Source organism: Stigmatopora argus, chromosome 23 (genome assembly GCF_051989625.1).
Source record: "Stigmatopora argus isolate UIUO_Sarg chromosome 23, RoL_Sarg_1.0, whole genome shotgun sequence".
NCBI lineage: Eukaryota > Metazoa > Chordata > Actinopteri > Syngnathiformes > Syngnathidae > Stigmatopora > Stigmatopora argus.
Window position 1 is genome coordinate 5659253 of NC_135409.1, and position 27963 is coordinate 5687215.

General features: G+C 41.6%; 3 protein-coding genes across 7 annotated transcripts in view; 2 read left to right on the plus strand and 1 right to left on the minus strand.

The window, feature by feature from the left end:
• Window positions 1–9997, minus strand: part of foxp2 (forkhead box P2) — a 135289-nt gene extending 125292 nt beyond the window's left edge. For 3 of the 4 annotated variants that reach the window (XM_077593821.1, XM_077593820.1, XM_077593814.1), the window contains exons 1-3: window positions 9875–9997; window positions 9641–9748; window positions 376–458 (exon numbers count right to left, since the gene is read on the minus strand). The gene's annotated coding sequence lies outside the window, so the exon portion shown is untranslated. The remainder of the gene's footprint in view (window positions 1–375; window positions 459–9640; window positions 9749–9874) is intronic. The other variant, XM_077593816.1, reaches the window with a different exon arrangement.
• Window positions 9489–10141, plus strand: LOC144068900 (small integral membrane protein 30). The gene has a single exon (XM_077593823.1). It carries the CDS (start codon window positions 9588–9590, stop codon window positions 9777–9779), a length of 192 nt encoding a protein of 63 aa, XP_077449949.1. The 5' UTR covers window positions 9489–9587; the 3' UTR covers window positions 9780–10141.
• Window positions 10142–12125: 1984 nt separating this feature from the next.
• Window positions 12126–16454, plus strand: gpr85 (G protein-coupled receptor 85). 2 transcript variants are annotated; one of them, XM_077594329.1, is made up of 3 exons: window positions 12126–12260; window positions 12894–14185; window positions 15958–16454. In XM_077594329.1, exon 2 carries the CDS (start codon window positions 13050–13052, stop codon window positions 14181–14183), a length of 1134 nt encoding a protein of 377 aa, XP_077450455.1. In that variant the 5' UTR covers window positions 12126–12260; window positions 12894–13049; the 3' UTR covers window positions 14184–14185; window positions 15958–16454. The 2 variants fall into 2 exon arrangements, with proteins under 2 accessions (XP_077450455.1, XP_077450454.1); XM_077594328.1 differs by lacking the exon at window positions 12126–12260 and adding an exon at window positions 12290–12469 and having other exon boundaries at window positions 12894–16454.
• Window positions 16455–27963: the final 11509 nt, after the last annotated feature.

Below are 27963 nucleotides of genomic sequence, written 5' to 3' on the forward strand. Positions count from 1 at the left end.
TCCTCAGCAAGAAAAGGGCAAAGCAATGGCGTCCACATGCAGCGCAGCACGCATTCCAGCATTTTCACAGCTACCCCTAACCCTTCTTTCCATCCTCATTCTTGTATATAAATGTCAAACAGTTAATGGATCGATTCGTTAGCATTTGCAGCACGGCGGTGAAAAGAAAATAGCCAATAATTGAAGTAACAATGGTTCAATACTAATGGATGCCATTCATATGCAACAGAACTGTCCAAGGTGCTGAATTTTTAGCCTATTCTAATAGTGACAACAGAGACACAGACAGACAGGAAACTGTCACGGGAACATATGTAAGCTATTATGCAGAATCTAAAGACTGATAAATAAAGGTCTTTTTGAATAAACACTCACCTCTGAAACTTTCACGTCAGATTTTGCCTCTTAAAACTGTGCCTTCCTCATCTTTTTTTGGATATTTTCTCCCATTTTAAAACCTGTAATTGAGGGAAAAAAGATTTTAGAATTCTAATGTGTTGTGTTGTTGCTTCTTTTTACGTTACGTCATGGGAGGACACTTATGACGACATAGTAGAAGATTCAAGTAATATTAGCAGGAAAAAATATATACAATTAACAGGTTAAAGTCATTATATTACTTATTATTCATGTTTGGTAAACCAGATTTTGAACCCACCATAAAACTGACTGACTATTAATGAAATGAAATATTAGTATTTTTTTACAGAAAACAAGATATACATCGATGGTCTCCAAAAAGTGACACAGCTAGCCAGCCTTGAGCTTGACAGCTGTGTGTTAGCCTTGAAGCTAAGGCTGAATATCAAAAATATCTGCAAAGGTGTTATTTATTTTTTCTTTCGGCCTCAGCCAAAATTGAGATTTTTACCCGAATGTTAGTGCAGGCAGGCGGCCCACTCGGCTGCCACGAGTGTTGCGCTCAGATCATTAATCAGGCTCGACGGCACAGCAGGTAACGGGCGAGCCACGGGAGAGCGCTAATGCATGCAAATGTATACTCGTTTTGGGGGCAGGTTGAGCCAAGGACAGAACCGAGCCGGCAATGCAGACTGAAAGCAGATCACATCCTGCCACGGTCCAATAGGCCCGAAGCAGGAGTTGGCTCTGGATCAGCGTGACAGAATAGGAAAAAGTAGGAGGATGTGCAAAAAAAATATAATAATAATAATTCAACGGATGCTATATCATCCACTGGGGAGTGCTCCATTTTCTTGATCAGATGTCCTACTTTTGAGTGAGGATTGTCAAACAAGCTTCTTAAGCAGCAGCAAACGTGGGAGTCGGAGCTGATTTGCTACCAAATGAGGGTTCATCTTAAGCACGCCACCCCGTTTTTTTACTCGCCGTCTCATTACACGTTGGATTGCAGCTCGCTGCCGATAACCTCGTGTCACTTTTCGAGAGCTTAAAAGGCAATATTGTATGATCCAACTAATAGCAGTGCTGTTATATCCTATTCACGTTAGCAATGATGTACTAGCCTAGATATATTTTTTATTTATAGCTCATAAAGTCCATATAAATCATCTCAAATAGGCCATATACCATATGAAGACCACATTTTAGACACAAAAGGCTTAATAATGAAATTAAATCATAATTAGTCTTCCTTTGTCTACCAGCTCCAGATTTTTGCAATCAGCGAGCATGCTATCCATCAACTTTTTATTCTCTTGTTGACCTGTGACATGAAAATCTGGTTGTGATGTCACAACCAGAATTGCTGGAAGAATTTTTAAATGCCAGATTTGAGTACCCAATTCATTTCCCCATGTAAAAGCACATGCTTGCCGTCATTTTCATTTTTTTTACATGCTCACAATTTCATAGCACCTTGAGAAAAGAAAAAAAAAACAATCGGGACGCTATCGCTAATTCAGAATAACGTATTTTCACGACTATAAGGCGCACATAAGTCTTACATTTTCTCCAAAATAGACATAAAATAAATCAGTCGATAGGGTACACCATCCTCTACAGCTCTAACAACTACGGCAAGCAGCCCCCGACTCTACTGTTTTCCCCGTAGAAAAAGTACCGCGCAGTGACTGCTGGGATATATAGTTCTTTTGTCAATACACGCAATGGATTGTGGCCTGGACATCGACATCAACACAGCTTTACAAAGCATGGAAGGCAGCGTTGGAATAGTTACGCTAGCTACTAGCTAGCTACTATTTGCGAATGGATTGTGGCCGCCTGGACGAACGTATAAAACTCAGCGTTTTCGATGACTCATTCGGACAATTGTACATTTCGGACACAGAAAACGAGGACTTTGATGGATTTGTGGGTGATGATGACGTGAGTACATTGTAAAATGGCTAAATAAATTACAACCGAACTCAGTTTTGCTTCTGTTGCCTTTTTAAAAACGTGTTTTTAGCGTGTGGGTGTAGCATGTATGTTTAAGCTGGTGTATGTTTTACCATGCCTGGCTGCGTCTATAAAAACGGTGCGTCCTTTGTGTGTGTAAAATACAAAAATAGCACTCGTTACTGACACTGCGGCTAAAAATTCGATGCGCCGTATAGTCGTGAAAATACGGTACATGTCTTGCAAAGAAATGCCCCGCCCCCCTTACAGGCCAAAAGCAATGAGGGACTGAACAGGCCATTTAGGGAAACCCCGCGGGGTGATGGTAGGGGTTTTCAAGTTTGAGTCCCTCTCCATTGGCTACCACTATGTGTGCGTGTTTATGTCGTCCTATGGGTTTTGCTAACATGAAAAAAAAGCTTGTGTGTGTGTGTGAGGTCTAACGCCACCCAAGCGCCGGTGGCCATTGCAAGTATCTCAGGTCAGATGGGTGGTGGGGGGCTTTAACAGCTGTTGGTTTGGAGAAAATCTCTGCCTACTGAACATGCATGCCAACAAAAGGAATTTGTGCTGTAGTTGGTAATTTGACGCAAACATCCCAAGGTTGTATGCATTTGTGCCGTCAGTGGACCAAACGAGCCATGGCTATAACTCACTGAAGCTCGGCCGTGTTTAATAACTTTTCTTCTCGTTCCCTTCAATCTTCCCCACACGCTTTTCCAATTACAACCCCCCTGCTCTAATATCATTTGAGCTTAAAGCAATTTTCCGCCAAGTAATAGTAATCATTTCCAGAGCTGCGGTAAAAAAATAACATATATTTTTATTGAAGTCTTGAACTAAGAGATCATTTGGGCAGAGGTTAACACTGAGGACCTTTTCAATGGCCACTTCTATTGTTTTTTTGTTCGCCATGATGGACATTTTTAGCCAACTTTCTAAAGCATACCCCCAAGCGAGGGCATTAGCACGCACATGAGCAAAACACACAAGCACAAGACGGCACAAAACCGGCGTTTTCAACGGCAAAAGATGATGTAACCGCTCGGTGAGCGTTTTTTTAAAAACAAGGCTGTGTCCCTGAGCCAACGACTCATTTTTTTGTTGTTGTTGTTGTTTTTTCCAGGAAAGAGCACTCAAATTGCTGCAGTCAGCTTTGTCTACTGCCTTCAGCAATAAGGTTGACAGTCATTATATGGATTGAAACACATTCGTAGAACAATGTCAACTAATTTCTTTTTAATACCAATTCTTCAAACTCCCCTTGGACAAGAGATGAAAGGAGTCAATTTGAGCTATTGGCTACAGTGGTATGGTAGACATGGTGTCAAGACCGAGACTTGCCTGAATCCTGAAATCACTGTATTGCTGGCGGAAGGGTGGGTTATGTTAAGGCATTCCTGAAAAAACTGGGCATTGGCCATTACACAGTACATACTATCTTTTTTTTCTGGATTTCAAGTGAGGATTGACCGACGTTACTGGAACCTTAAAGCTCAATCGGCTCACTTTAGTTCTTTGTCTCATCTCCAAAAGGTACAGATTCTGATCTATCAATCTGCAACTGCTCCACATTTTTTGACTTTGGCCAAGTCAAACTACCGCAGATGATTAAATCAAGGAATTCCAGAACAAAAAAATAATCTAGAACAGGGGTGTCAGACTCGGGTTGGTTCGCGGGCTGCGTTAACGTCAACTTGATTTCATGTGGGCCGGACTATTTTAGATATAGTATTTAGATTTTTTTAATAAATGGAATAAAAGAACTGGATTAAAAGGCCTGAATATTCAGTTTTTTATAGATCTAAAACAATGTTTATTTTAGCTTTTTTTAATATATTTTTAGATTTTACAAAATGATTTTTGAACTAAAAACACAGAAAAAATGGATTAAAAAATTACAATTATTGATTTAAAAGGGGGAAAATCAGGACATTTAATATACAACTATACTCTTCATTTTAATTTGATCCTAAAACAGAAATTCAGCTCTCATGATTTACTTTCCCGGGCCACACAAAATGATGCGACGGGCCAGATTTGGCCCCCGGGCCACCACTTTGACACATTTGATAACGATAATCAATAGTCCCTAAATTGACCTACAATTGTAAAACTAGTCTTTTGACACTTTGAGCAGACACTGACAAATTGAAACGTTCTCCATCAGATGCTTGGTTTGTAGCATTAAGAAAATCACTTGTGTTTTATTTTTTTATGCATGCTAGGAGAACTGAGCACTTGGCTCTCTCCCCTACACTTTCCACTAAATTGGATTGATCGCCTTGGATGCCTCCCCAAGATGCCGGCTCATTGGTATGTGCGATTGGTCATCGAGGACATGAAGCAACTCTTCTTCCGTTGTCATGGTTTGACGCAAATTTTTTAGGACCATGGAGGAATATTTTGGTGTGGGGGGGGGCTCTTAACCAGCATGGAATGAGAGAACGTCCTCTACCGAGAACCCCTTGACCTGTGTATGGGCACGAGCTGGAAAATATCTCCGGGGCTTGACAGCACACTCCTGCTGCAATCTGTGATTACCAACAGTGCAATCAGCAGCCTCGTTAATTTCTCCTGACTGGCAGCAGTTGACGGCTCAATTGGAGAGAATGCGCTGGTACAACTTGATAAGTAAATGGAAGTGACGTCTTGGAGCAGACGTTGCCCTCAGCGAATGCACATGGAAAAGGCCATATTAGACTTATTATATTTTGCTCTTTGATGGACGATCCCAATTCGAAACATTTGTTTATGATCGGTCGATTGATGTGACCTGGATTCGAACCCAGGACCCCAGATCTGTGAGGCCGACGTGCGAACCACTCCACCCGCCGGGGTGCATAAAAATATGTAAATAACGACAAATAATGAAAAGTACAAATTGAAATGAACAGATACGTGAAAAATGTATACATTTAATGAATGGATCTACTTGAAAAATTTGATAGAAATTAATAAAATACATTTTATTGATGAAGGGTTTGACCAAATTTGAAATTGAAAATGAACAACTTGTCTTTTATAGGAATAAAACCAAACCTAGAATGATTGCCCCCGATTTAAAGGAATAATTGTCACTACAGTGGTACCTCGACATACGAGCAGCTCTACCTACGAGATGCTTGAGATACGAGGAAAATTTCGATCAAATAATTCGCCCTAGATACGAGAAACATTTCGAGATGCGAGAAAGCCAGCTGGCCATGACATGAGAGGCTGTTTATCATTTATCTTTTATTATTATTATTAATCTTTTTGCCGCATCTCTTTCGTGTATAACAGATATCTACGAGCACTGAATGATTTCTTCACACGAGTTTCTCCCACACATGGAACAGAAAACGCACAACGCGCATGAGCGGGCAAAAAGAGGGCTTTCTGGGTAATGAAGTATGCTCATACACACAACACCGATAGCCAATGGCACCCTTTCTCAGAATAAAACTTCATTACCCACAATCAATACGTGGGTAGGCTGTTATTCCTTCCTTAGCCTGTTAGCTCCCGCGATCGCTCATTCAAGACTACTTCTCGTTGGCAAGTGGGCGTGCGTTATCCTATTGTGAGGACATTTGTGTGCATCATTTTGGGAATATTTTGAAGGGAATACAACAGCAAACAGCCCATCGATAGCGAACGTGAGGGTGGAGGCGTGGCAAACAGCTAACCCGGAAAACGAAGGTTAAAAAAAATTAAAACACAATTAGGATTCAGTTTTGCGTAAAGTTACATTAAACGTATGTTTGAGTGTGTCTGTATATATAAATCCAAGTTAATTTAAATTTGTTTGTTCGGTTACAAGTGCGTTGCCGTGGATAAAGTCTCCCCTGATATACATCCCCCCCACCCCCGCTTCTGTGTACGTATGTCCGTCTGTGTATCCTCCGCGTCTAATTTTATAGTTCTATTAAACACATTTTAATACTGTTAAACCACTCGTTATTTGTTACTTTGTCAATATATGGCGAATTAGAAGAAATAAAAATGTTTTACCAATCCAATATCCTGTTTTTGGTGTTTTTTCAGAGGGTTGGAAGGAATTAATTTGTTTTTAGTTCATTTCAATGGGAAACGTTCGCTCGAGTTACGAAAAGCTCGACATACGAGCTCAGTCCCGGAACGAATTAAGCTCCTATGTAGAGGTACCACTGTATTGCCTATTCTTCTATAGGAATATTTCACCATACTTCTTCCCTTTATTTCAACCCCCCCCCGCCCCACACTCCTTCTTTGATTGACAGGCCAAATCAAAAGGATGAATCACACACTAATGGAAAAGCACTTTCATTCACAGTACATGTGTCATGAGAGCTTTTTACCTCCACCGATGACGCTCCCATCCATCTTATCCTATTTACGGAACTAGCCTATCCACTTGCAATAAAACAATGGTAACGTGGCGCAATAGCGCCCACAACGCAAACACAAATTGACCATGCGCGAGCAATAATAAAGGCGGATCACAGCATAACTTTGGAAGTCCTGTCATTTCTCCCAGCATTCTCGTGTTGTCTTTTGTCACAGATGGGCGCAGTGCAGATGATAAACCAACCACATGATTGTTTTCATCACTGCGAGGCGCAGGGGTGACATTTACACTACCAAACGAATTGTGATGAGCTATCAATCCCCCCTTGCATATATTGCGCGCCTTAGGTGTGACTCATTTCGATGGACTGTGCCGTCAGCTAAATTGGATGCCGGCTACACATCAGAGTGCATCGGAAGAAAACTTGAGTAAACGCTCGTTTCGATGGGGTCTTCGGGCACGCGTCAATTTTAGAAACGCTTTGCCGCCGCCGGGCCGAATGAAAATGAAACATCACATTTTCCCGATGTAGCAATGAGAGGGACGTTTGGCGTTTGATGCAGCGACGGAACAAATTGGTCTTAACATCATCTTACATTTGTTTGATACTCGATGCAGTAATACCTTGAGATATGAGCTGAATGCATTTCGGGACCGAGCTCGTATGTCAATTTACTCATATCTCAAATCAAATTTTCACCCCGACAGCTGCATGCGTTCCGGAACCGAGCTCGTATGTCAATTTACTCGTATCTCAAATCAAATTTTCACCCGGACAGCTGCATCAGGAACCATCTCGTATGCTGGCATCTCAAATTTGTCTCGCATGTCAAGGCAAAAATTTGCTCTGAATTTTCCTCTTATCTCAAATTTCTCCTATGTTGAGACACTCTTATGTTAAGGTATTACTGTACATTGGTACTTCGAGATACGAGCTTAATTCGTTCCGGGACTGAGCTCATATGTCGATTTTCTCGTAACTCGAACGAACGTTTCCCATTGAAATGAACTAAAAACAAATTCATTCCTTCCAACCCTCTGAAAAAACATCAAAAACAGGATATTGGATTGGAAAAAAATGTTTTATTTCTTCTAATTCGCCATCTATTAACAAAGTAACACATAACTAGTGGTTTAATATTCCTAAAATGTGTTTAATAATACTAAAATTATACAGAGAGAGGGGGGCTCTTTTTGCACCGCAACACGCTCGTTTAATAACATAAACAAATTTAAATGAACTTGGATTACGATGCAGACACACTAAAAAAATAAATTTAATCTAACCTAACACTAAACTTAATTCTAATTTTGTATTTAAGTTTGATACCGGCCGGGTTGGCTGTATTTGCCCCGCCTCCAACCTGACTCACTATCGATGGGCTGTTTGCTTTTGTATTCCCTTCAAAATATTCCGAAAATGATGCACACAAATGTCCTCACAATAGGATAACGCACGACCACTTGCCAACGAGAAGTAATATATACTCGTACTAGCGATCGATAGTGTCGGGAAAAAAACACTGAAAAAAATGCAACGCTCCGCCCAGTGCTCATAGATATCTGTTATACACGAAAGAGATGGGGCAAAAAAGACAGTGCGCTACAATGATAAACAGCCTCTCATGTCTTGGCTACCTGGTTTTCTTGTATCTCGAAATTTTTCTCGTATCTAGAGATAATTATTTGCTCGAAATTTTACTCGTATCTTGAAATGCTCGTATGTCGGGGTGCTCGTATGTCGAGGTACCACTGTACAACCCTTTCCGCCATAGAGGCCCAGGTGTGGCCAACGCACTAAGCACCGCCTCTGTTTTGATGAATGGAGGTAGAGTATATCCACATGATTGAATAAAGAGTACAGAGACATTGTCCATGCAAAAAAATAAAAAAATAAAAAAACACAGATGCCCATGTTATGCGTAGTGTTACAGTCCCACCAGACGGCCTCGTTAAATTTGGGGGTATTTTAATGACAACGTAGTTGCTGTTGGAGTAAACACACACAGATGGACTGTTACTACTCTGTTGTGCAATACAATGACTCCAAGCACTGTGTGAAATTGTCTTCAAATTCCAAAGTAAAAGTGGATGACAGGTAGGTTCTGCCGTTATTGGAAAACTAAGGAACCCACTGAGAAAGCAGACTTCCGTCTAAGTGGCCAAATTCAAAGCATCACCATATTTGGTAGTTAACAAGTCATTCATTTTCTTACATTTTAGGAGTGTTTGTTTTGACCGAAAGCCTCGTGTGGAAAAACGTTTGAGAAAATACATTGGATAATATTTAAGTTTGATCAAATTGATAAAAATTATTTGCAGGCTTTATAACGCTACCGTCTGTCTGTACTGAATAATGTTATATTTTAGTATTGACCATCATAACCACTAGATAGCTATTTTTACTCTGTTAGTAGATGGTGAATTAGAACCAAATAAAAAATGTTTTTCCATTTTAATATGCTGTTTTTTTTTCTTAGTAAGGGGAAATCTCTTTTAATCAACTTCAAAAGGAAACCAAATTTTTCTGTAATTATTCTCCATATTAAAGTGGAAAACAGAAAATATTTTTATATATTTTTAGATTTTACAAAATGATTTTTGATCTCAAAACACAGAAAAATGGATTAAAAATGTACAATTATTGATTTAAAAGGGGGAAATCAGGAATGTAATATACATCTATACTCTTCATTTTAACTTGATCCTAAAACAGAAAGTCGGCACTCATGATTTACTTTCACGGGCCACACAAAATGATGCGGCGGGCCAGATTTAGCCCCCAGGCCGCCACTTTGACACCAGTGTGTTATAGGAAGACAAAAATCTAGTCCGGGCGGGGTAAAACCAGGTGGTTTGATAGTCACGCTGCTATTGGCTGCTTCACTCGGCTGTGCCACATGATATAAACACACTCTGCAGCTTTACCGGAAGAAAACAGCGCACCTCCAAAAACATGATCCCGAAACGGCGATTTGCACCCGTTTCGGCGGCTCTTGGCTGTCTAACCTTCCTCCAGACGATCCCCCATGCGGCGGCGTACGATGCTGGGGACGCCGTGGCTTTTCTGCTGGGAACTGTCGTCGCCATGGTGTGCTTCTGCACCTGCATGGGCTGCTACGCAAGGAAGCAGAACAGACTGTTGTGAGCAAAAAAGCCCCACGTTCTGCGCTTCTCATGTTTCATTTGCATTTATGTTTAAAAAAAATCACTGTGTCTACATAATGCATAAATCTGACCTACCTGGCCATTTCCGTGGATTTTTGGATCGAAAAGTTTGGCCACCCACCGAATTACTTCTGACCGGAAGCGCAAGTCAGAGACTAACGAGTTGCGCAGCTGTTTGAAATGACCCATCACTGTCTCCGCCCCAAAAAATAAGAAAATAAATACTTGTATTCTGCTTAAATGTATTTTTTTTCCTTATCTTCCCTTTCTAAATGCTTCTCTTTGTTAAAAGTCAAAAAGTATTTGAAAAGCCACAAAAATAAATGTGTTTTTTTCACATCATGGGAGTTTGGAATCATATCAAGACTTAGTTAAAAATTGCTTACTTATTTTTGGGAATGGGTCAGAAAACGCAATAATTTAGATCAGGGGTCGGGAACCTTTTTGATGAAGAGAGCAGCAAACAATTCATATTTTCCAATATTATTCCTTGGGAGCCATACTACGAATTTAAAAGTCAAAATACATACATGTAAATGAGTGCCTTTTCATTTTTTTTTTAGTAATTTCACCACTTTTAAAGTGGAAAAAAATGAATATGTTTTAAAAGATTCTTATGCTGTTGATAATCAATGAGATGATGCATTCCATAAGAGTCTACTGCAAAAAAAATGAATATTAAAGCAGTTCTAGATGTAATATCTCAGTTCTGTCACCAGCAATTTCCATATTTTAGCTCACAGGTTAGCAAAGAGCCAGATGCACCCATCAAAAGAGCCACATGTGGCTCCCGAGCCATAGGTTCCCTACCCCTGATTTAGATGGAAGTGAGAAAATGTCATGATGGATGCTTATGTAGAAATCCCTGAAAATCAAAGAAGTTTGCCATGAAATAAGAATGAAGGCAGTTCATTAAAAATGCCACCACCCAGCAAGAACAGCACGTTTCATAGCAGAGGTACCACGAAAAAGCATATTTTTAACACGCTAGCGACATGACGACTGCATGCTTGAGAAAACCAATTCCATGAATTTGTCATGGTGCCCAGGAAAACTGAACAACAGTGAGCAAAGTGCTTGTCAATTATGCATTTAGCATACATGGAATGCCTTTTACCTCAAGTGAACTTGTTAGCTTGACTTCACCAACATGGATGCTACAGCCAATGGGATTGATTTAAAAGGGGGAAAATCTGGATATTTAATATACATCTATAGTCTTCATTTTAATTTGATCCTAAAACAGAAAGTCGGCACTCATGATTTACTTTCCCGGGCCACACAATGATGCGGCGGGCCAGATTTGGCCCCCGGGCCGCCACTTTGACACCTGCGCTGTAGATCAAGGGTGTCAGACTCGGGTTGGTTCACGGGCCGCATTAACGTCAACACGGTTTCATCTGGGCCGGACCATTTTAGATATAATATTTCGATTTTTTTTAAATAAATGGATTAAAAGAACTGGATTAAAAGCCCTGAATCTTCAGTTTTTGATAGATCTAAAACAATGTTTATTTTAGCTTTTTTTATATATTTTTTTAGATTTTACAAAATGATTTTTGAACTAAAAACACTGAAAAAATGGATTAAAAAATGACAATTATTGATTTAAAAGGGGGAAATCAGGAAATTTAATATACATCTATACTCTTCATTTTAATTTGATCCTAAAACAGAAAGTCGGCACTCATGATTGACTTTCCCGGGCCACACAAAATGATGCGGCGGGCCAGATTTGGCCCCCTGGCCGCCACTTTGACACATGTGCATTTGTTCAATGACTGCAGTCCCTCCCAGTTCAAAATGATTGGATGTCCACTAATGACAAACGCATTTACATTCACAACTGAAGGATGATTGGACGCAACACAGTTGGACCTCTATCATTATCTCAGGCAGGGCAACCCCCCCCCCCCCCCTCCTTTTTATGCTGGAGTGCGTAGCTGGCGGCCATCTTGGGTGGGGCAACGAGTGGTTGAGAACTGGAAAATAACACAATACATAGCCTCAAAAGGTTATTCCTTGGGACTCAATGGTGCAACACTAAATAATATATGAACTTTATCCATTCAATTGAATAGAAAAAGAAGAAATATGTATATGACGATTAAATATATATGCAGCCTTAACATGTATTTTGCAGCCAAACAGATTTTGTGTTGTCCCAGCAGTCCCGCGTGCGCAGTTTTATCCAAATAAATGAGATTATTAGATGTAAAAATGAAGCAATGGCCCAGTTGAGCGGACGAGAGCTGCTGCTTCTGCTGCAACAAGAGACAGGACGCGTCTTGGATCACAAATAGGGATGCAGGGCGCATGCGCACTGCTCCCCGTTAACTGTATGATATTCGCCGTGGAGGAAAAAAGGGGGGCTGGCAACAATCGGGATTTTTCAAAGCAGCGACAAAACACGACGAAATAATCTCCAGGGAATGTGAAAAACGGACTCTTGTGGCAACAGGTACGGTTCGAATCCATCAGCTGATCGTGTCTTTTATTTTTAATTTCTATTTTTCCTTTTTTTTCTCCATCGTGCATTGAGGATTTTTTGGGGGGGTGGGGGGGTGCTGCTGTGTTGAATTTAAACTGGGATTCATCGTCTAAAACGGCTGCTTTGCTTCGTCTGACAATCGAAGGAGGCTGTTTTTTTTTTCAATGGAAGTATAAACCGTAAGTACGTTGATACGTGTTTGAAAAAACGAGATTTGGACGCCAATGGTGTCAAATGTGTGATTAAACGGGATTTATGCACCCGATGTATTTCTTTTTTTCATGCAATTTCATGCATGCGGGCAGTAGGGTGGGATCGAGAGAGTCGCTTATTATTTATTTTTATTCATTTTTGCGGGGGGAGGGGGTGATATAAAAGGTCCTGCTCGCTCTCTTTTGAAAAAAAGAAGAATAAAAAAAAAAGACGTGGCTTTTATAACATTTGATTGCGCACTGGAGGAAGGAAGAAAATGAGCAAAAAAAATGGCATCGGTGTGGCCATTTGAAATTTACAAGACACATTGCGGTGTTTGATAGGCGGATGATTTTTTGTTCTTCTTCTTCTTCTTCTTCTTTTTCTTCTTTTGGGTTTTGCTGGCTTTAGGTGTGATGAGACAAAGGAACAAAGGATGCCTTAGAGGAGAGGTTGCCTACATGCCCGGAAAGCTCCTGAAAGCCCACCGCAGCCAAATGGATCTAACGCCTCCCCCCGCCTCCAGATCATGATACTAGGCTGAAGCTAACCCCCCCGCTTATCTTTATGATCCCTCCTCCATCTATGGCGAACTATAGCCATGCAGGGGACCACACCATCTTGCAGAATGTCTCTCCTCTCGCCACCTTCCTCAAACTGACCTCCCTGGGCTTCATCATCGGCGTCGGCGTGGTCGGGAACCTCCTGATCTCCATCCTGCTGGTCAAAGACAAGAGCCTGCACCGAGCGCCTTACTACTTCCTGCTGGACCTGTGCGCCTCGGACATCCTGCGCTCGGCCATCTGCTTCCCCTTCGTCTTCACCTCGGTCAAGAACGGCTCGGCGTGGAGTTACGGCACGCTGACCTGCAAGGTGATCGCCTTCTTGGGCGTGCTGTCCTGTTTCCACACGGCGTTCATGCTCTTCTGCGTCAGCGTCACGCGCTACCTCGCCATCGCGCACCACCGCTTCTACACAAAGAGGTTGACCTTCTGGACCTGCCTGGCCGTCATCTGCATGGTGTGGACCTTGTCGGTGGCCATGGCCTTCCCGCCGGTCCTGGACGTGGGGACGTACTCGTTCATCACCGAGGAGGACCAGTGCACTTTCCAGCACCGTTCCTTCCGCGCCAACGACTCGCTGGGCTTCATGCTCCTCTTGGCGCTCATCCTGCTGGCCACGCAGCTGGTTTACCTCAAGCTCATCTTCTTCGTCCACGACCGGCGAAAAATGAAGCCCGTCCAGTTCGTGCCCGCCGTCAGCCAGAACTGGACCTTCCACGGGCCCGGCGCCAGCGGGCAGGCGGCCGCCAACTGGCTGGCCGGATTCGGCCGGGGTCCCACCCCGCCGACCCTGCTGGGGATCCGGCAGAACGGCAACGCGGCGGGGCGGCGCCGGCTCCTGGTCTTGGACGAGTTCAAAACGGAGAAGAGGATTAGTAGGATGTTCTACATCATGACCTTTTTCTTCCTGGCGCTCTGGGGGCCTTATCTGGTGGCCTGCTACTGGCGGGTGTTCGCCAGGGGTCCCGTGGTGCCGGCGGGATACCTGACGGCCGCCGTGTGGATGAGCTTTGCCCAGGCTGGGGTCAACCCCTTCATCTGCATCTTCTCCAACAGGGAGCTCCGGCGCTGCTTCAGCACCACGCTCCTCTACTGCCGGAAATCCAGGTTACCGAGGGAACCCTACTGCGTTATATGAAGGTTTTTTTCCATTTATTTTTATTTTTATTTTTATTTTTAACCCTCTCTTCCCCCTTACCGTAGCCCACACCCACATTAACCCCTCTTGTACAGCTCTTTCTGTCTACGCTGTAAAGAAAAGAAAAAAATCTGTGAAAATTCACGTTCAAGTACTGGCAGCTGCGGTTGCCAGATTGCCAGACACGTTAAACTCGCGGATTTCGAAACGCCAAATACACATGCAGGCCTTTCGGTAATTGTCAATTAGACTTAAGTAGGAAAATAGCTGGAGAATAAAAGCGATGGTCGTAAAATATACTTTTTTTCCCATACGGTACTGTATTTTTCAGCACTAAACAACAATTTTCTCCCAAAAACTCCGCCCCCTGCAATTTTCTGGGCTGATGTTTTAGGCCAATGTACTTTTTAAAGCACGTTGATTATGAATTGCAATTGTAACACGCAAATGTATATTTTACAACTCAAACCTTTTGCAACACTGGCCACTAAGTGGTGCAAAACCACAATTAACAAAGCTCATCACCTAAACCACGTGTCAAAGTGGCGGCTCGGGAGCCAAACCTGGCCCGCCGCATCATTTTGTGTGGCCCGGGAAAGTAAATCATGAGTGCCGACTTTCTGTTTTAGGATCAAATTATAATGAAGAGTATAGATGTATATTAAATTTCCAGATTTTCCCCCTTTTAAATCAATAATTGTAATTTTTAATCCATTTTTTCTGTGTTTTTAGTTCAAAAATCATTTTGTAAAATCTAAAAATATATACAAAAAGCTAAAATAAACATTGTTTTACATCTATACAAAACTGAATGTTCAGGGCTTTTAATCCAGTTTTTTTTAATCAATTTATTAAGAAAAATCGAAATATTATATCTAAAATGATCCGGCCCACGTGAAATCAAGTTGACGTTAAAGCGGCCCGCGAACCAACCCGAGTCTGATACCCTTGACCTAAACAGTTCTCCTTTTCAATTGGCTATATCATTGATGTCAACAACATATACGTTTTTCCCATATTTGATACTTTTTTGGATCATCTCAAATTGTGTACGCCGTATAATAACTTTTGTACAGGATTTTTTTGAAATTATGTTCTTTGTAAAACCGATCTCGTTTTCCGCCTTCATTATATAAATATAGCGCGTCAGCAAGCAATGTACCCAGACAGCGTCATACAGCGACATCTACAGAATCTTGAATTCAGTGCATACTGATTGGGCACTCCGTCCAGTTCCTAAAAGCGCAGCGAATAGCGTTGGTGAGCTAAACGCTATTCCTCGAGAATTGAAGCATATGCTAACGGGTCAAGCTAAACCTGGACAGGCTTTCTCCCAGTTCTTTATAAGCCTGGTGGATTGCCAGGTTTTTCTCATCCCCCAACAGACTGAAACAGGGCAGCAGAGAATGTATACAAATGACAGCAATTTCTACCGCATTTGAACTGTCCAAACCAGTACAGTCCAGTTAAAAGCGCAACAGTGACATTTTATGTGCATTGTTAAAACTCTATTAACATTTGCATTACGATTTTTGGGGGTGAAACCCTGCTAGGCTAATAGCTAACAGCACAGTATTCAGCATGCTTAATTTCTACAATATCACTTATTACTTTGTTAATTTGACTATGACTATGCTTTTGGGGGGGGGGGGATTATCAACGGTTCAATCCCGGCAACCACATCGGCCACTATTTTAGCGTGAATTTGAATTTTTTAAACCATTTTTTTCTTACAGTGTATCTTTCTCTCTCTCTCTCTCTCTCTCTCTGCTAGCTTTTCTTCTCCTCACCCCTCTCTACGCACCCCCTAAAAACGGAGTACAACAGGGCGGCGTGGATCGCCCCTTGTTTTTTTTTCGCGTGGAACGCCATGCCCGTGCAGAGAAGCAAAAATTTCCGGGGGAAAAAAAAAGGAATGAAAACAGACAATGAAAAACGCTGTGGATTTTTTTCGTTTCTCAAGATGCATTATTCCGTGAGGTGTGCAATACAAGAAATTAGTCGGGGGGGGGGGGAAAGAAATGATCCCTATCAAGGAGTCACTGGAAATGTTTTGCATTTCTCCCAGTTGCACTACTAAAAAGATGTAAAGATTTTTTTTTGGTCCGGTTTTCCTCCCAACTTAACGACGAATGCTTTAATTTGCAACAGACTACACAAAATTCGCTGTAAGTAAGGCAAAAGTGTTGGAATGACACCATCAACAAAAGGATAAGATGGTTTTTAATGTAAGTGGTAATTTTTCTTTTTAAAAATTGTTGTTCATTTAGGGGCGGGACGGGGTGGGCTTGTCGGGGTGGGGAGGGGGATTTTATCGACGTGTGGTTTTCTGAAGTTTCAACTAGAATGAATTTCTTGTAGTTTACGCCATGTCTCTAATTGTGTCCGCCATTGTTATTTTCTTATCGACGGAGGAAGGAAAATGATCTTTTTTTCTTCCTAAGAAAAGATGCTTTTGGGGAACAAACTTGTGCTTAAAAAAAAAGACATTTGAAGCTAAATGTGTCATCATATCCATGCACCCTTAACAATCTCATATTGTTACTACCACTCCGGTTGTTCTTGCCTTAATGGTTACAATGCTATTGTCATCTTAGCTCATTCAATACACTCCTGTGACGTCATTCCTTGGATGCAAGGAGAATTTCTCTCTCTCTCTCTTTCTTTTTTTCTTCTATTTCACTGCCACTGACGTTAACTGGAAAAGCTGGCAGCCATCACATGAAATGCATGTCCATTTTTTTTTCAAAGCTGGTCCACTTTTTTTGGGTTCATGCTCAGAGCGCGTGCGCATCAGTCACTTCAAGACCAGAGCCTTAGTATGATATCTTGCACAATTTGTACAAAACTCCAAGAAAACAGGAAAAAAAAGTCAAAAGACAAAAAAAGGGGGACATTTTAAGGCACACCGTCTTGTTTCTACTTTCCCTACATTTGCTCTCTACTGATTGTTTTCAATTCTTTCTCTCTCATGGCCATTTTTTTTTAAACAATTACTCTGTTCCTTTTTGTAAATTATAGATGGCGTGTAAGTATGTGAGTCATTTATTTACTTTTTTGGAGTCCCGAATGTGAGTACAGTTTCAGTTAGGATTGCATTTTGCTGAAAGTTAACTGTAACCTGTTGCTTTTTTTCCCAAAATAATAATAAAAAAAAGAAAGTTTCCATTTGCAACATCGTTTATTGATGTTAATAGGAAAAGGGACATTCAAAATGCAATGGTGTCGTCAGGTAGTTTAACAATTCAAAAGAAATTGGATTCATTTTTCAGGATGTTTTTGTGTTAGTTTCGATAAAAAAAATGCCTTAAATGGAGTGTAGTTTCATGGAGGTGAATTTGGATTTGTGGCAAGTGTAATTCAGGGCTAAATTGTGACATTTTAGCTTTTTCTGCTAAATGTGTTTTTCCACAACTATAAGTTACATTTGCAACGAATTGACCTTGTTTTTGTTCTTTTCTCCAATGTTAGCGTTCCGTCATACGTGGCTGTATAACTACAAGTTGGTTTATTTATTAGTCATTTTTTGGGTCTACAACTACAAGTTCAATATTGCACTACATTTAAAAATGATGTTTTCTAGCACTTTTTTTGTTAGTACTCCATTTTTCACATCAAAACACAACACACACGCAAACACCGCCATTTGCTGAATACAAAAAAGAACAACAAAATACTGTATGATGGTAAAAGGGGGCTTTTTAAGACTTGATTTTCCACCATTTTCATCACGAGCTCCACAATTGTTTGGTTTTAGGGCCTTACTGATTCTACAGCCTCAAAAAGATGATGTGCGAGTCTTTTATTGCCGTTTAAGAGAGCGCCAAGATGGGCCGGATTGCCTACGCTGGCTTTTTGAAACTATTCTTGGCACGACGAGAGAGGACCTTTGTGCGAGTCTGCCTAGGTATCGAGGATTAGCATTCTACTCAACGGCATCACCTTCCCCCAGAGGAGATGACAGGAAGATCAGCGTGGAGCTTTTTATTGCTAATCGAACCAATTTGCGTTGTTTTTTTTCCATTCTATGTGCAAAGGAATGTTACAAAAAACATATTGCCCTTTTAATTCATCATGTATGGAAGTATTCTGCTTTTATTTCTCATGACAAACTATGTATTTCTTGGATTTGGCCTGGGGAACTGTGTTCATGGGGCCATGGTACTGTAGATTCATAGTTAGGTACTGACCAGGAGTAGGGGGCCGGGGGGTTGACTTGGGGTTGGTTGTCACTAGGTTTGCAACATTTTTGGGCTCATGTTATTGCTGTACAGTGGTACCTCGAGATACGAGCTTAATGCGCTCCGGGACTGAGCTCGTATGTCGATATTCTCGTAACTCAAACGAACGTTTCCCATTGAAATGAACTAAAAACTAATTCATTCGTTCCAACCCTCTGAAAAAAACCAAAAACAGGATATTGGATTGGAAAAACATTTTTATTTGTTCTAATTTGCCATCTATTAACAAAGTAACACATAACTAGTGGTTTAATATTACTAAAATGTGTTTAATAGTACTAAAACTATGCGGATTTTGAAGAGGGGAGAGAGAGGGGAGAGTGGGTGGGGGGGTTGCACGGCAACGCACTCGTAACAAAACATAAGCAAATTTAAATGCAGACACACTCAAATATAAGTTTAATCGAACCTAACACTAAACTTAATTCTAATTTGGTTTGATATTTTGATACCTTTCTTCTCCCAGCCGGGTTGGCTCTTTTTGCCCCGCCTCCACACTGACTTTCAGTCAATATCGAGGGTTGTTTCAGTTTGTATTCCCTTCAAAATATTCCCAAAATGATGCACACAAATGTCCTCACAATAAGATAATGCACGACCACTTGCCAACGAAAAGTAGTATATACTCCTCTCGTATTAGCGAACAAGCTCCGCCATTCGCACTGACTAATGGGAAAAAACACTGAAAAAAATGCAACGCTCCGCCCAGTGCTCGCAGAGACATTACAAAGAGGGAGTTGCGACCAGAGACATTACACGAGGGAGTTGCGGGGAGAGAGACAGTGGCCATGATGTTCTTATGAGCAGCCTCTCACGTCCGCTGTCTGCTCGTATATCAAAATTGGTCTCGTATCTCAAGATAAATATTTGCCCGAAATTTAACTCGTATCTCGAATTGCTCGTATATCGGGCCACTCGTATGTCGAGGTACCACTGTATATGAACTGAATGGAATTGAATGCTTTTATTGTCGTTATTCAATTTGAATGAGATTTAAAGCTTCACCACAAAGTGCACAAATAACAGCAACAAACAAACAGACAAATAAACCACCAATAAATAATAACAACAAATAATCAATAAACGAGTAATAATAAAGAAAAAAGCAGTCAACAACATAAATAAGTTGGGAAGTTCACAAATCACAACAACAACAAAACAAATGAACAGATAAATAATCAAAATAATAATATAGTAGTTCAAATACAACAAAAAGGCTGCGACAAGGTATTTCGCCATTTCAGCTAAATCTGAGTTAAGGTTTTTCTTTTTTTTGTTAATATGTAACCGACATAATGAAGAACAACATCACATTAGGGAAAGATGCGCAATGACAGAAGGTCCAATAAAAAAGATTGTAATAATCTTTTGGCGCTTTGATTGCATCTGGGAAGAAAGCATGAGACAGCTATTAAAGCTCCGATTGGCTTTGGAATACAAATGACTTCCTCTTTCTTCTGCTAATAGAAGAAAAAAACGGACGGTTCTGAAAACGATTGAACAATTAGTGTTGCTTTTAGAGATATCAGTAGGTTAGGCTACTCCAATTTCGAGGCTACGCTTGCTAAAAAAAGTGTACAAAAACCATTCGAATTTGCCATTTTTGTTCTGGTGTTGCCGTAGTAACCAGAAGAAATGTTCAAGCCAGAAAATGGACTTGTAAATTGCAGTGTTTATTGTCAGTCCATGAACTTAAGTTCTTGAGTTTTAACCCTAAGTCGATCTATTAGAAAATGAAGCTCTGTCTAAAAGGTCCAAAAATTGAACTCTAGCTTGTCCTGTCTTAAAATTGAGCTTTCACATTTCCTTGGAGAAATTTTTAGGCCTAACCTGCACTTTCTGGAAACTGAGCTCTCATTTTTCCATCTAGAAAATGAAGATGTAATCTATCCAGGTCGGAACCTAAACTCTGTATTGCCCTTCCAAAAAAAAAAAATGGAACTCCTCTCCTGTCAGAATTGAACTTTCCCAACGAAAAAAAAAATGGAGTTTAGATTGTCCTGCTAGGATTTTCTGTGATCTGACTTTAAAGCTGTTTATGTCGAGATAAAACAGCTTTGTCTAAAAATGACGCTGACAGATGGAAGTCTGCTTGACACGCGCTTATTCACTTGGGTGGCGTTTCCATGTTACCGTGCGGTGGTCATTGTGGTCCTCGCATGTAAAAATGGGATTGATTTTTGGAAGAAAATCACGGATTAGAATGGATTAACTCTGCAACATTCTCGCTCATCCAAGTAGCTGTTTGCAAAACACCGCAAGCTTGGGATGAAGCCTCACGTGTTTGCTTATTTCTCAGCAGGGATGAAGTTCGATGCTATCTGTTTGGACAGTTGCTACGTTAGCTTTACACCAGCGGTGTCAAACATTTGGTGTTCTGCCTGACTTTGTAGCTCACATATCTGTCAACTTATACGGTTTTCCCATATTTTATACATTTTTGGATCATTTTAAATTGTGTACGCCAAATAACAACTTTTCTACGGGATTTTTTCAGTACGTTTTTTTGTAAATCCGATTTCGTTTTACCCATTTTGGCTCTAAACGTCATCGTCTAATATTGTCATGCTTTAAGCATGATATACGCACTTTGTCCGCCTTTTCACTTTCTAAATATAGTGTGTCAGTGTTGCACCCTGCATTTTATCTTGAAACACAGGGAGAAATAATCACAATAGTGATTCGTTGTTGCTTCTTCAATCCAATTTACTGGTATGAAGAAAAATCTCCCGTGTTTCAAGCTATGTGCAACAAGGCATCAATAATCGAGCGCCGACATACACTTTAACACGTCACACTTGCCATGTGGATCAAGGCATCACCAATCGAACATCGACACACATCCAATCCAAACCAGCCGCACATCCTCAACACGCGATCGCCAATAAATCAAACACTCTAGCATGTCACATCAGCAAGCAATGTACCCAGAAACATGTCCTCAATGTGGCTAAGTCTCAGGATAAAATGCGATTGGTGGCCAGGCGAGTACATCACCACAACCAAAGTCTTGTTTAACTTTAACGCATTTCAAATTCTAGAAAACAACACACAAATACAGTCAACATCATCATCTTTTACATGTGGAGTTTTGTAAAAAAAAAGAAGAAAATTTTACAACCAAATCATCAAAATCGTGTCGTTTTTTGCACGCTAATGCTTAAATCGAACCAATTCCATTAAATGCACCAATCATTAAAGTGCCAAATTCAGCAACACTGGCCAATTTTGCTTCTATCGAAAAACGACTTTTCACGTGCAAACATTCCCAACATGTTAAAATATTCAAAAGATGCTATCTGCTCTCTAACGGGCATGCTACTGCGGCATGGCGACGGAAATGTGCTCTCGACGCACATGCTCCATTTACGGCGGGCAATCTGGCAACACGAAACAAGGTTTATTTACAACACGCAGCCGTAGGCTGAAAAATACCCCCACCATCCCGATGTCTTATTGACTTATTATTGCATCATTACTTGATTATTTATCCTGTATTCACAACATTACAGCTGCGGAAGTTGTTTATACGGGTGATTTGCTCCCGCTAATTCGCCTTGTTTTGATGAATCTGAGGGCTTTTGGGGGTAATCCACTTGTTTCTTGTATTCCAGCCTATTCATCCCCCATTTTTATTTTTGGAAACATCTCGTTCTTGTGAGTCAGGCCTCGTCTCCTGAAGCTCTTTGTTGCCGTTTGCGTTCCGAAAGCGTGCCCACTCCGGCGCTGGAATAATTAATGGTTCGTGACCGTTGATGTTACGTCTGCGGTCGATTGGTCGCCGGTCTTTTGGTCGCCGTCTTTTGGTCGCCGGTCTTTTGGTCGCCCTGACCGCGACAACGGGCGACCAAAAGTCCGGCGACCAAAAGACCGACGACCAAAAGACCGGCGACAAAACAAGGTAAAACAACACGGTCTACGCATCAATAAAAGCCAACAATGGCCATGAGCAGTTTCACTGAGCCGACGTGTGAGTGTAGAAGAGTTTGTATGTACATGCGTTGTTCCTTTAAGAAGCTACGTCAGTCAGGGTCTTAGCAAGTTTTCCAACAAAAAACAATAAAAGTCCGGGAAATTCATAATTAATAGGGCATTAAGTATGACTAAATAGTCATTCGCAGTTTGTATTTAGGGAATTTGAGCAACAGTTTAAATGGTAATTATCACTTACCTTCCGGGCGACCAAAAGACCAGCGACCAAAAGATTGGCGACCAAAAGACCGGCGACCAATCGACCGTGTACCGAAAAATACCCCCACCATCCCGATGTCTTATTGACTTATTATTGCGTCGTTACTTGATTATTTATCCTGTATTCACAACATTACAGCTGCGGAAGTTGTTTATACGGGTGATTTGTTCCCGCTAATGCGCCTTGTTTTGATGAATCTGAGGGCTTTTGGAGGTAATCCACTTGTTTCTTGTATTCCAGAATAGTCAACCCAACCCCCTTTTTTGTTTTTGGAAACACCTCGTTCTTGTGAGTCAGGCCTGAAGCTCTTTGTTGCCGTTTGCGTTCCGAAAGCGTGCCCACTCCGGCGCTGGAATAATTAATGGTTCGTGACCGTTAATGTTACGGCGAGACGGCAGGTAATAGATTAACGCGCCGCTTCGGGAAGGTGACAAGTCGCAATTTCTCAAACGAATTGCGCAAAACGTGGGATGCAAACACATTTCCCAATCGATCCGTCAATCACGCTGGCGCAATCCCGGGCGGCTCTGGTGATGGATGACTTTTAGGCTGGTGTTTTTTGCACTTTGCAAGTGTTTCGGATGAATAATGCAAGAATTCACTGCTATTAACGGTCATAAGATGTCAAATACGGCTATGAGAAAGGCAAAAAAAATGACTTTTGATTCCAGGGTCATTCCAAAATTTCAAAACATATGAGCTGTCAGTTCTTTGGTGGAACTGCTGCGTAATCATAAATAATAGATACGCCATCAAAACCTTGATTGGCTTAGTTAGCAGATCAAAGTTGACATTTTTAAAACATGATTCATTTGATATTTGCTAGTTTTGGAATAATTGCAGTAAGAGAGTTGGAAATATCGTATTTTCTCTTATGTACGCCGTATTTGTCGCTAAAAAAATGATGACTGGATCAAGAGTACGGCTTATATGCGCATAAATTAGACTTGACATGCAAGAAACGTCATGACGCAAGACAATGATGCCGATACGGTCATTTATTTCAAAATAGAGAGAAGATAAACAGATAAAACACTCAACTCAATTGATTTTGACGTCTACGAAGGAAATTCAAGAAATAAAATAAATCATATCTTGCATAAAAAGTGAAAAAACTCACTTACTCCTGCCATTGCTCGCTCAGGGCGCCGCCATCTTATTTACGGATGACAAACTGGACCGCTACGGACACACTTCCTGGTTGTACTGCTTCCTTTTTTGAATTTGTCTACGTGCAGGAAACACCCTTTAGGAATATGGAGGTGAAAATTGTGAATCAGGGGGCGGCTTATACGAGAGAATTTATCAAATTCAACGATTTGAAGGCAATTGTAAGGGTACGGTAATACTCCCCCAAATAATATTTCAATTGGACTGAATTCAGTTCAAATCTCAACACGAAAACAAAAGAAATGGTCCTCTCCAATTAAGGATTCATGGCCCCGGCCAATTATCCGCTTAGTATTCCGTCCACATCGGATCAGAGCCTCGTGACCTAAAAAAAAAAACGGAGCACAGATGCGCACCAATTTGTGATTTAAGCAACACAGAGAAATTCGGGCGACTTCTGAAAGCGGTCCTGTCGAGGGAAGGGAATTGGCCTTGGCTCAGATGACGGTACTATCGATCACTGCCTTACTCCTTTCCGTGGTTTTTCCTCCAAATTCACATTTTCATTTCCCAAATGTGCTTCTTGTTTGAATTGATTGATGAGCTTTGTTTAAGGAGTGCATGGAGGGCTTGAAGATGAGCCGAGCTGTTATATCTTGACATGTGGGTCTGCCAACAAATTCCATAATGTGGACAACGAGGTGGTACGTAGGCATGAAATAGGTTTTGGGACAGTTCGTAAAATCCAAGAGGAAAAAAGTCTTTTTATGATGTGTTTTTATCAGTGGCAGTCCATGCATTTTCTCGTAGCGCCTTCAACGGGTAAAATCCACTTCCTAGCAGCATTCAATGATTAAATACAAATATTGGAGCTTTTCAGACATTACAACCGGGCCGGGGAGGTGATTTTCCCAGGAAAAGACAGCGATGGACGTCAATGGCGAAACGGCAAAAAATTGCAGTAAAATGGGGTAAAATCCACTTCCTAGCAGCATTTAGTGATTAAATACAAACACTGGAGCTTTTCAGATATCAGAACCGGGCCCACAATTGAAATATTATTTAGGAATATAGCCATATTTTACTCACCAAAAATCCTCCTTTCTTTCTTCCTTCTTTTCTATCGCCATCAAAGCTAATGCTGAAAGTCGAGCCTGTCCTGTCGTATTTCTGCCATAGTCCGTCTTGAAAATGGCTTGAAATCAGCACAACAATATATTTGCTTGTGCAGCTCGCGAGCTCTAGATACAGTTTGGTAGCTCTGGCTAATCACTAGTCAATCATAGTTGGTGAAAGCGATGACGTATCCTTACGCCTGCGACAAGGCAATGACGCATCCCTACGCCTGCGACAATGCATTGTGGTGTTGCCAACTCAAAATCTGATTGGTTAAAGCAACAGTCTTATCGACGCTTGTTTAATGCAGCAGAGCCTGCAGAACTGATTGTGAAGGCCTTGAGGCAGATTTCTGACCCTGGCAACAAATAATGGCTGAAATGTGATTGGTTAAATGCTTCAACATGAAAACACACATCTGGAAGCAGTGCAACCAGGGGGGAAAGCAATGAAAGGAAGTTAACAGACAATTTGGAATTATTTAATAAGTATTGATGGACAAAATATAATTTACGATTCAGATATTTCTTAGGCCAGCAGAGAAGGCCTTGAAGGCCCTGACGGCCCGCCACTGGTTTTTATGATAACCTCCATTGCCCCGACTGCTAAAGGCTATGGCGTGTCAGCATATGATCACAGGATCTTATTGTACCCTATCGGAAATCTGACTCCGCGCCGTTTTGTTGACTTTTTAGAGCATTTCCCTCCGAGTTGGTGTTAAAATGGGAGTCCTGCAGAATATGGGCAATACTTTGCTCGTGTTGTTGCCAAGCAACAACCAGAAAGGCAGTGTTGATGAAGCCTGCCACTTTTTTTTCAGTTTTGCAGAAATGTGAAATATTTTTATCTTCAAAGCCCTCTCAAACGTCAATAGGGGAATGCGCGTCGGCACCCCCATTTTTTTTTATTGCAAAGTCAGTCAATGCGGCCGATTCCTCGTTCGACGTGTTCAGCCATGATGGCGACAGAAGAGGCAAATTTGAAAAACACTCGGAAAATATTTGGAATATTGTGGTATTTTCAACGTCAGAATGCATGAAATGAGAATTTTGTAGCTATTTTTGAAACAATGACATACAGTACTTAGATGGGTCATGATTTAGCTAATCTAAATATTATATCTAAAATGGTCCGGCACACGTGAAATCAAGTTGACGTTAAAGCGGCCTGCGAACCAACCCGAGTCTGACACCCCTGCTCTAGTGAGTTCATTTTGTGACACTTACTTGTCATTTTAAGTTACTTAAGTCACTTCCTGTAAATTTTTTATCATTCCCTATTGATTTAAGGGGAATTTCCGAGCTGCTTCTTGAGTGTCGGTGGCTTTTTTGTGTGTTTTTGGGCCATTTCGGGTTGCTCCCTGTTGGTTTTGAAGCATTTTAAGCTTCCTTGTCATCTCATTGGCTCCCATTGACGGCGCAGTTTTGACTACAAGGAGCGAAACAACGAATATGACTGCGGATAAGAAATTGAGTGCAATGGTGCGCCCATGTAGAAAAAAAAAGCTTTTGATTCTGTATGAATAAGCTACAAAGTCAAGCAGAAGGTACCCGGACATTTCGTCGACGCACATTTCGTTGATTCGTTTTATTTATTGCCTTTTATTTTAATGTCAAAGTTCCTTCAAAAATCTGAAGTAAAAACTCTCTCTCTCATGATTATAATTTTGAGAGAAAGAGAGAGATTACCTGGTTGATAATAATTATTTATGCAACAAAACAATCGTTCGCGAGGTTGAGGTTAGGTTAACCCTAACCTTAACCACTAACCTTAGCCACTATCCCCTAACCCTAATCCTAACCACTAACCTTAACCACTATCCCCTAACCCTAATTCTAACCACTAACCTTACGAATTGTCCGGCGACGAAATGTCCGGCGACGAAACGCTGGCGACGAAATGTCCGGTCGACGAACTGTCTGGCGACGAAGTGTCCGGCGACGAAATGTCCGTTCGACGAACTGTCTGGCGACGAAGTGTCCGTCGACGAAACGTCCGGTCACGAAGCAGAACACACCCGCGGGCCAGATCAGACCACCTTGCGAGTCGCTTCCGGCCCGTGGGTTGGATGTTTGACACCGCTGCTACAGGAAAACCGTTAATCAATGCGGTGGAACTAAATCGATTGAGTACAGCTGCCTCACAAGAAGTCCCGTGGACCCGTCGCCCTCACCTATCACAAATCCCAAGTTGACATTCGCCGCCGCAGACCTTGCAAGGAAACAAACAACCTGCAGCCTTATTGACATTTCTAAGCCCGTCTCCTATCCGTGGACGCAAAGTGGAAGACCCCATCTGACCACATACATACAGGTTACTGCTTCCCTGCCTGCCTTATCTCCCGCAGCACCAGCTCTCCTTGGAAACCCGAAGCCGTGGCCTCGGCTTGGAGATAAAGCACGAAATAGAGCGCTCTCGCTGACGGCGAGGCAGCGCTTGCTAAGACTGCTGCGTCCACAACTCCAAGCTACAAAAGACCAAAGTGTTGCACTTTGAGTAATTATGAATATGGGGTTCCTCTTACTTGCTCCCCTCCGTGAACGCCATTGATTGCGGTCATCGACCCGTGTCGTTGATGCCCCCAGCCAATTTGGTGGCTGTGGCCCGTGGCGATAAGAAAATGGAGGCGCACCTGCGTGTCTCTGAATGTCAATGAAGCGCTTATTCAGCCCATGTCATGCCGCAAAAAGCGCACGTGAAAATGTTTTTCCAGCGCTGGAATCCGATCAATAAGTGCGTGTCTTTGTAAATAAGATCGTGTAGACAAGAGGCGTAACCCGCTTAGGTCGTTCTCCATTAAAAGACGCCTTGTGGTAATTGAATTGGCTTGTGGAAGCTCAGGTCTCAGACTTCGCAATTTGGTATTTGACAGCAGATGTCAACAAAATACTCCAGAGACAGTGATTGTGAAATATCATGTTCTCTGGGCTAGAAGTCGCTACTTATACTCCAACTTCAATTTTTTTTTTTTACACGACAACTACAAAAATGGCACGTTCGGAATGCTCCTCCACGTTGCCACCGTGGCAGTCACCCGTCCTGACTACAGTGCTAACAGTCGACTCTAGCTTCAACAAGGATTTTTCAAGGCCCTAAACCAGGGTGTAACGTCATTTGAATG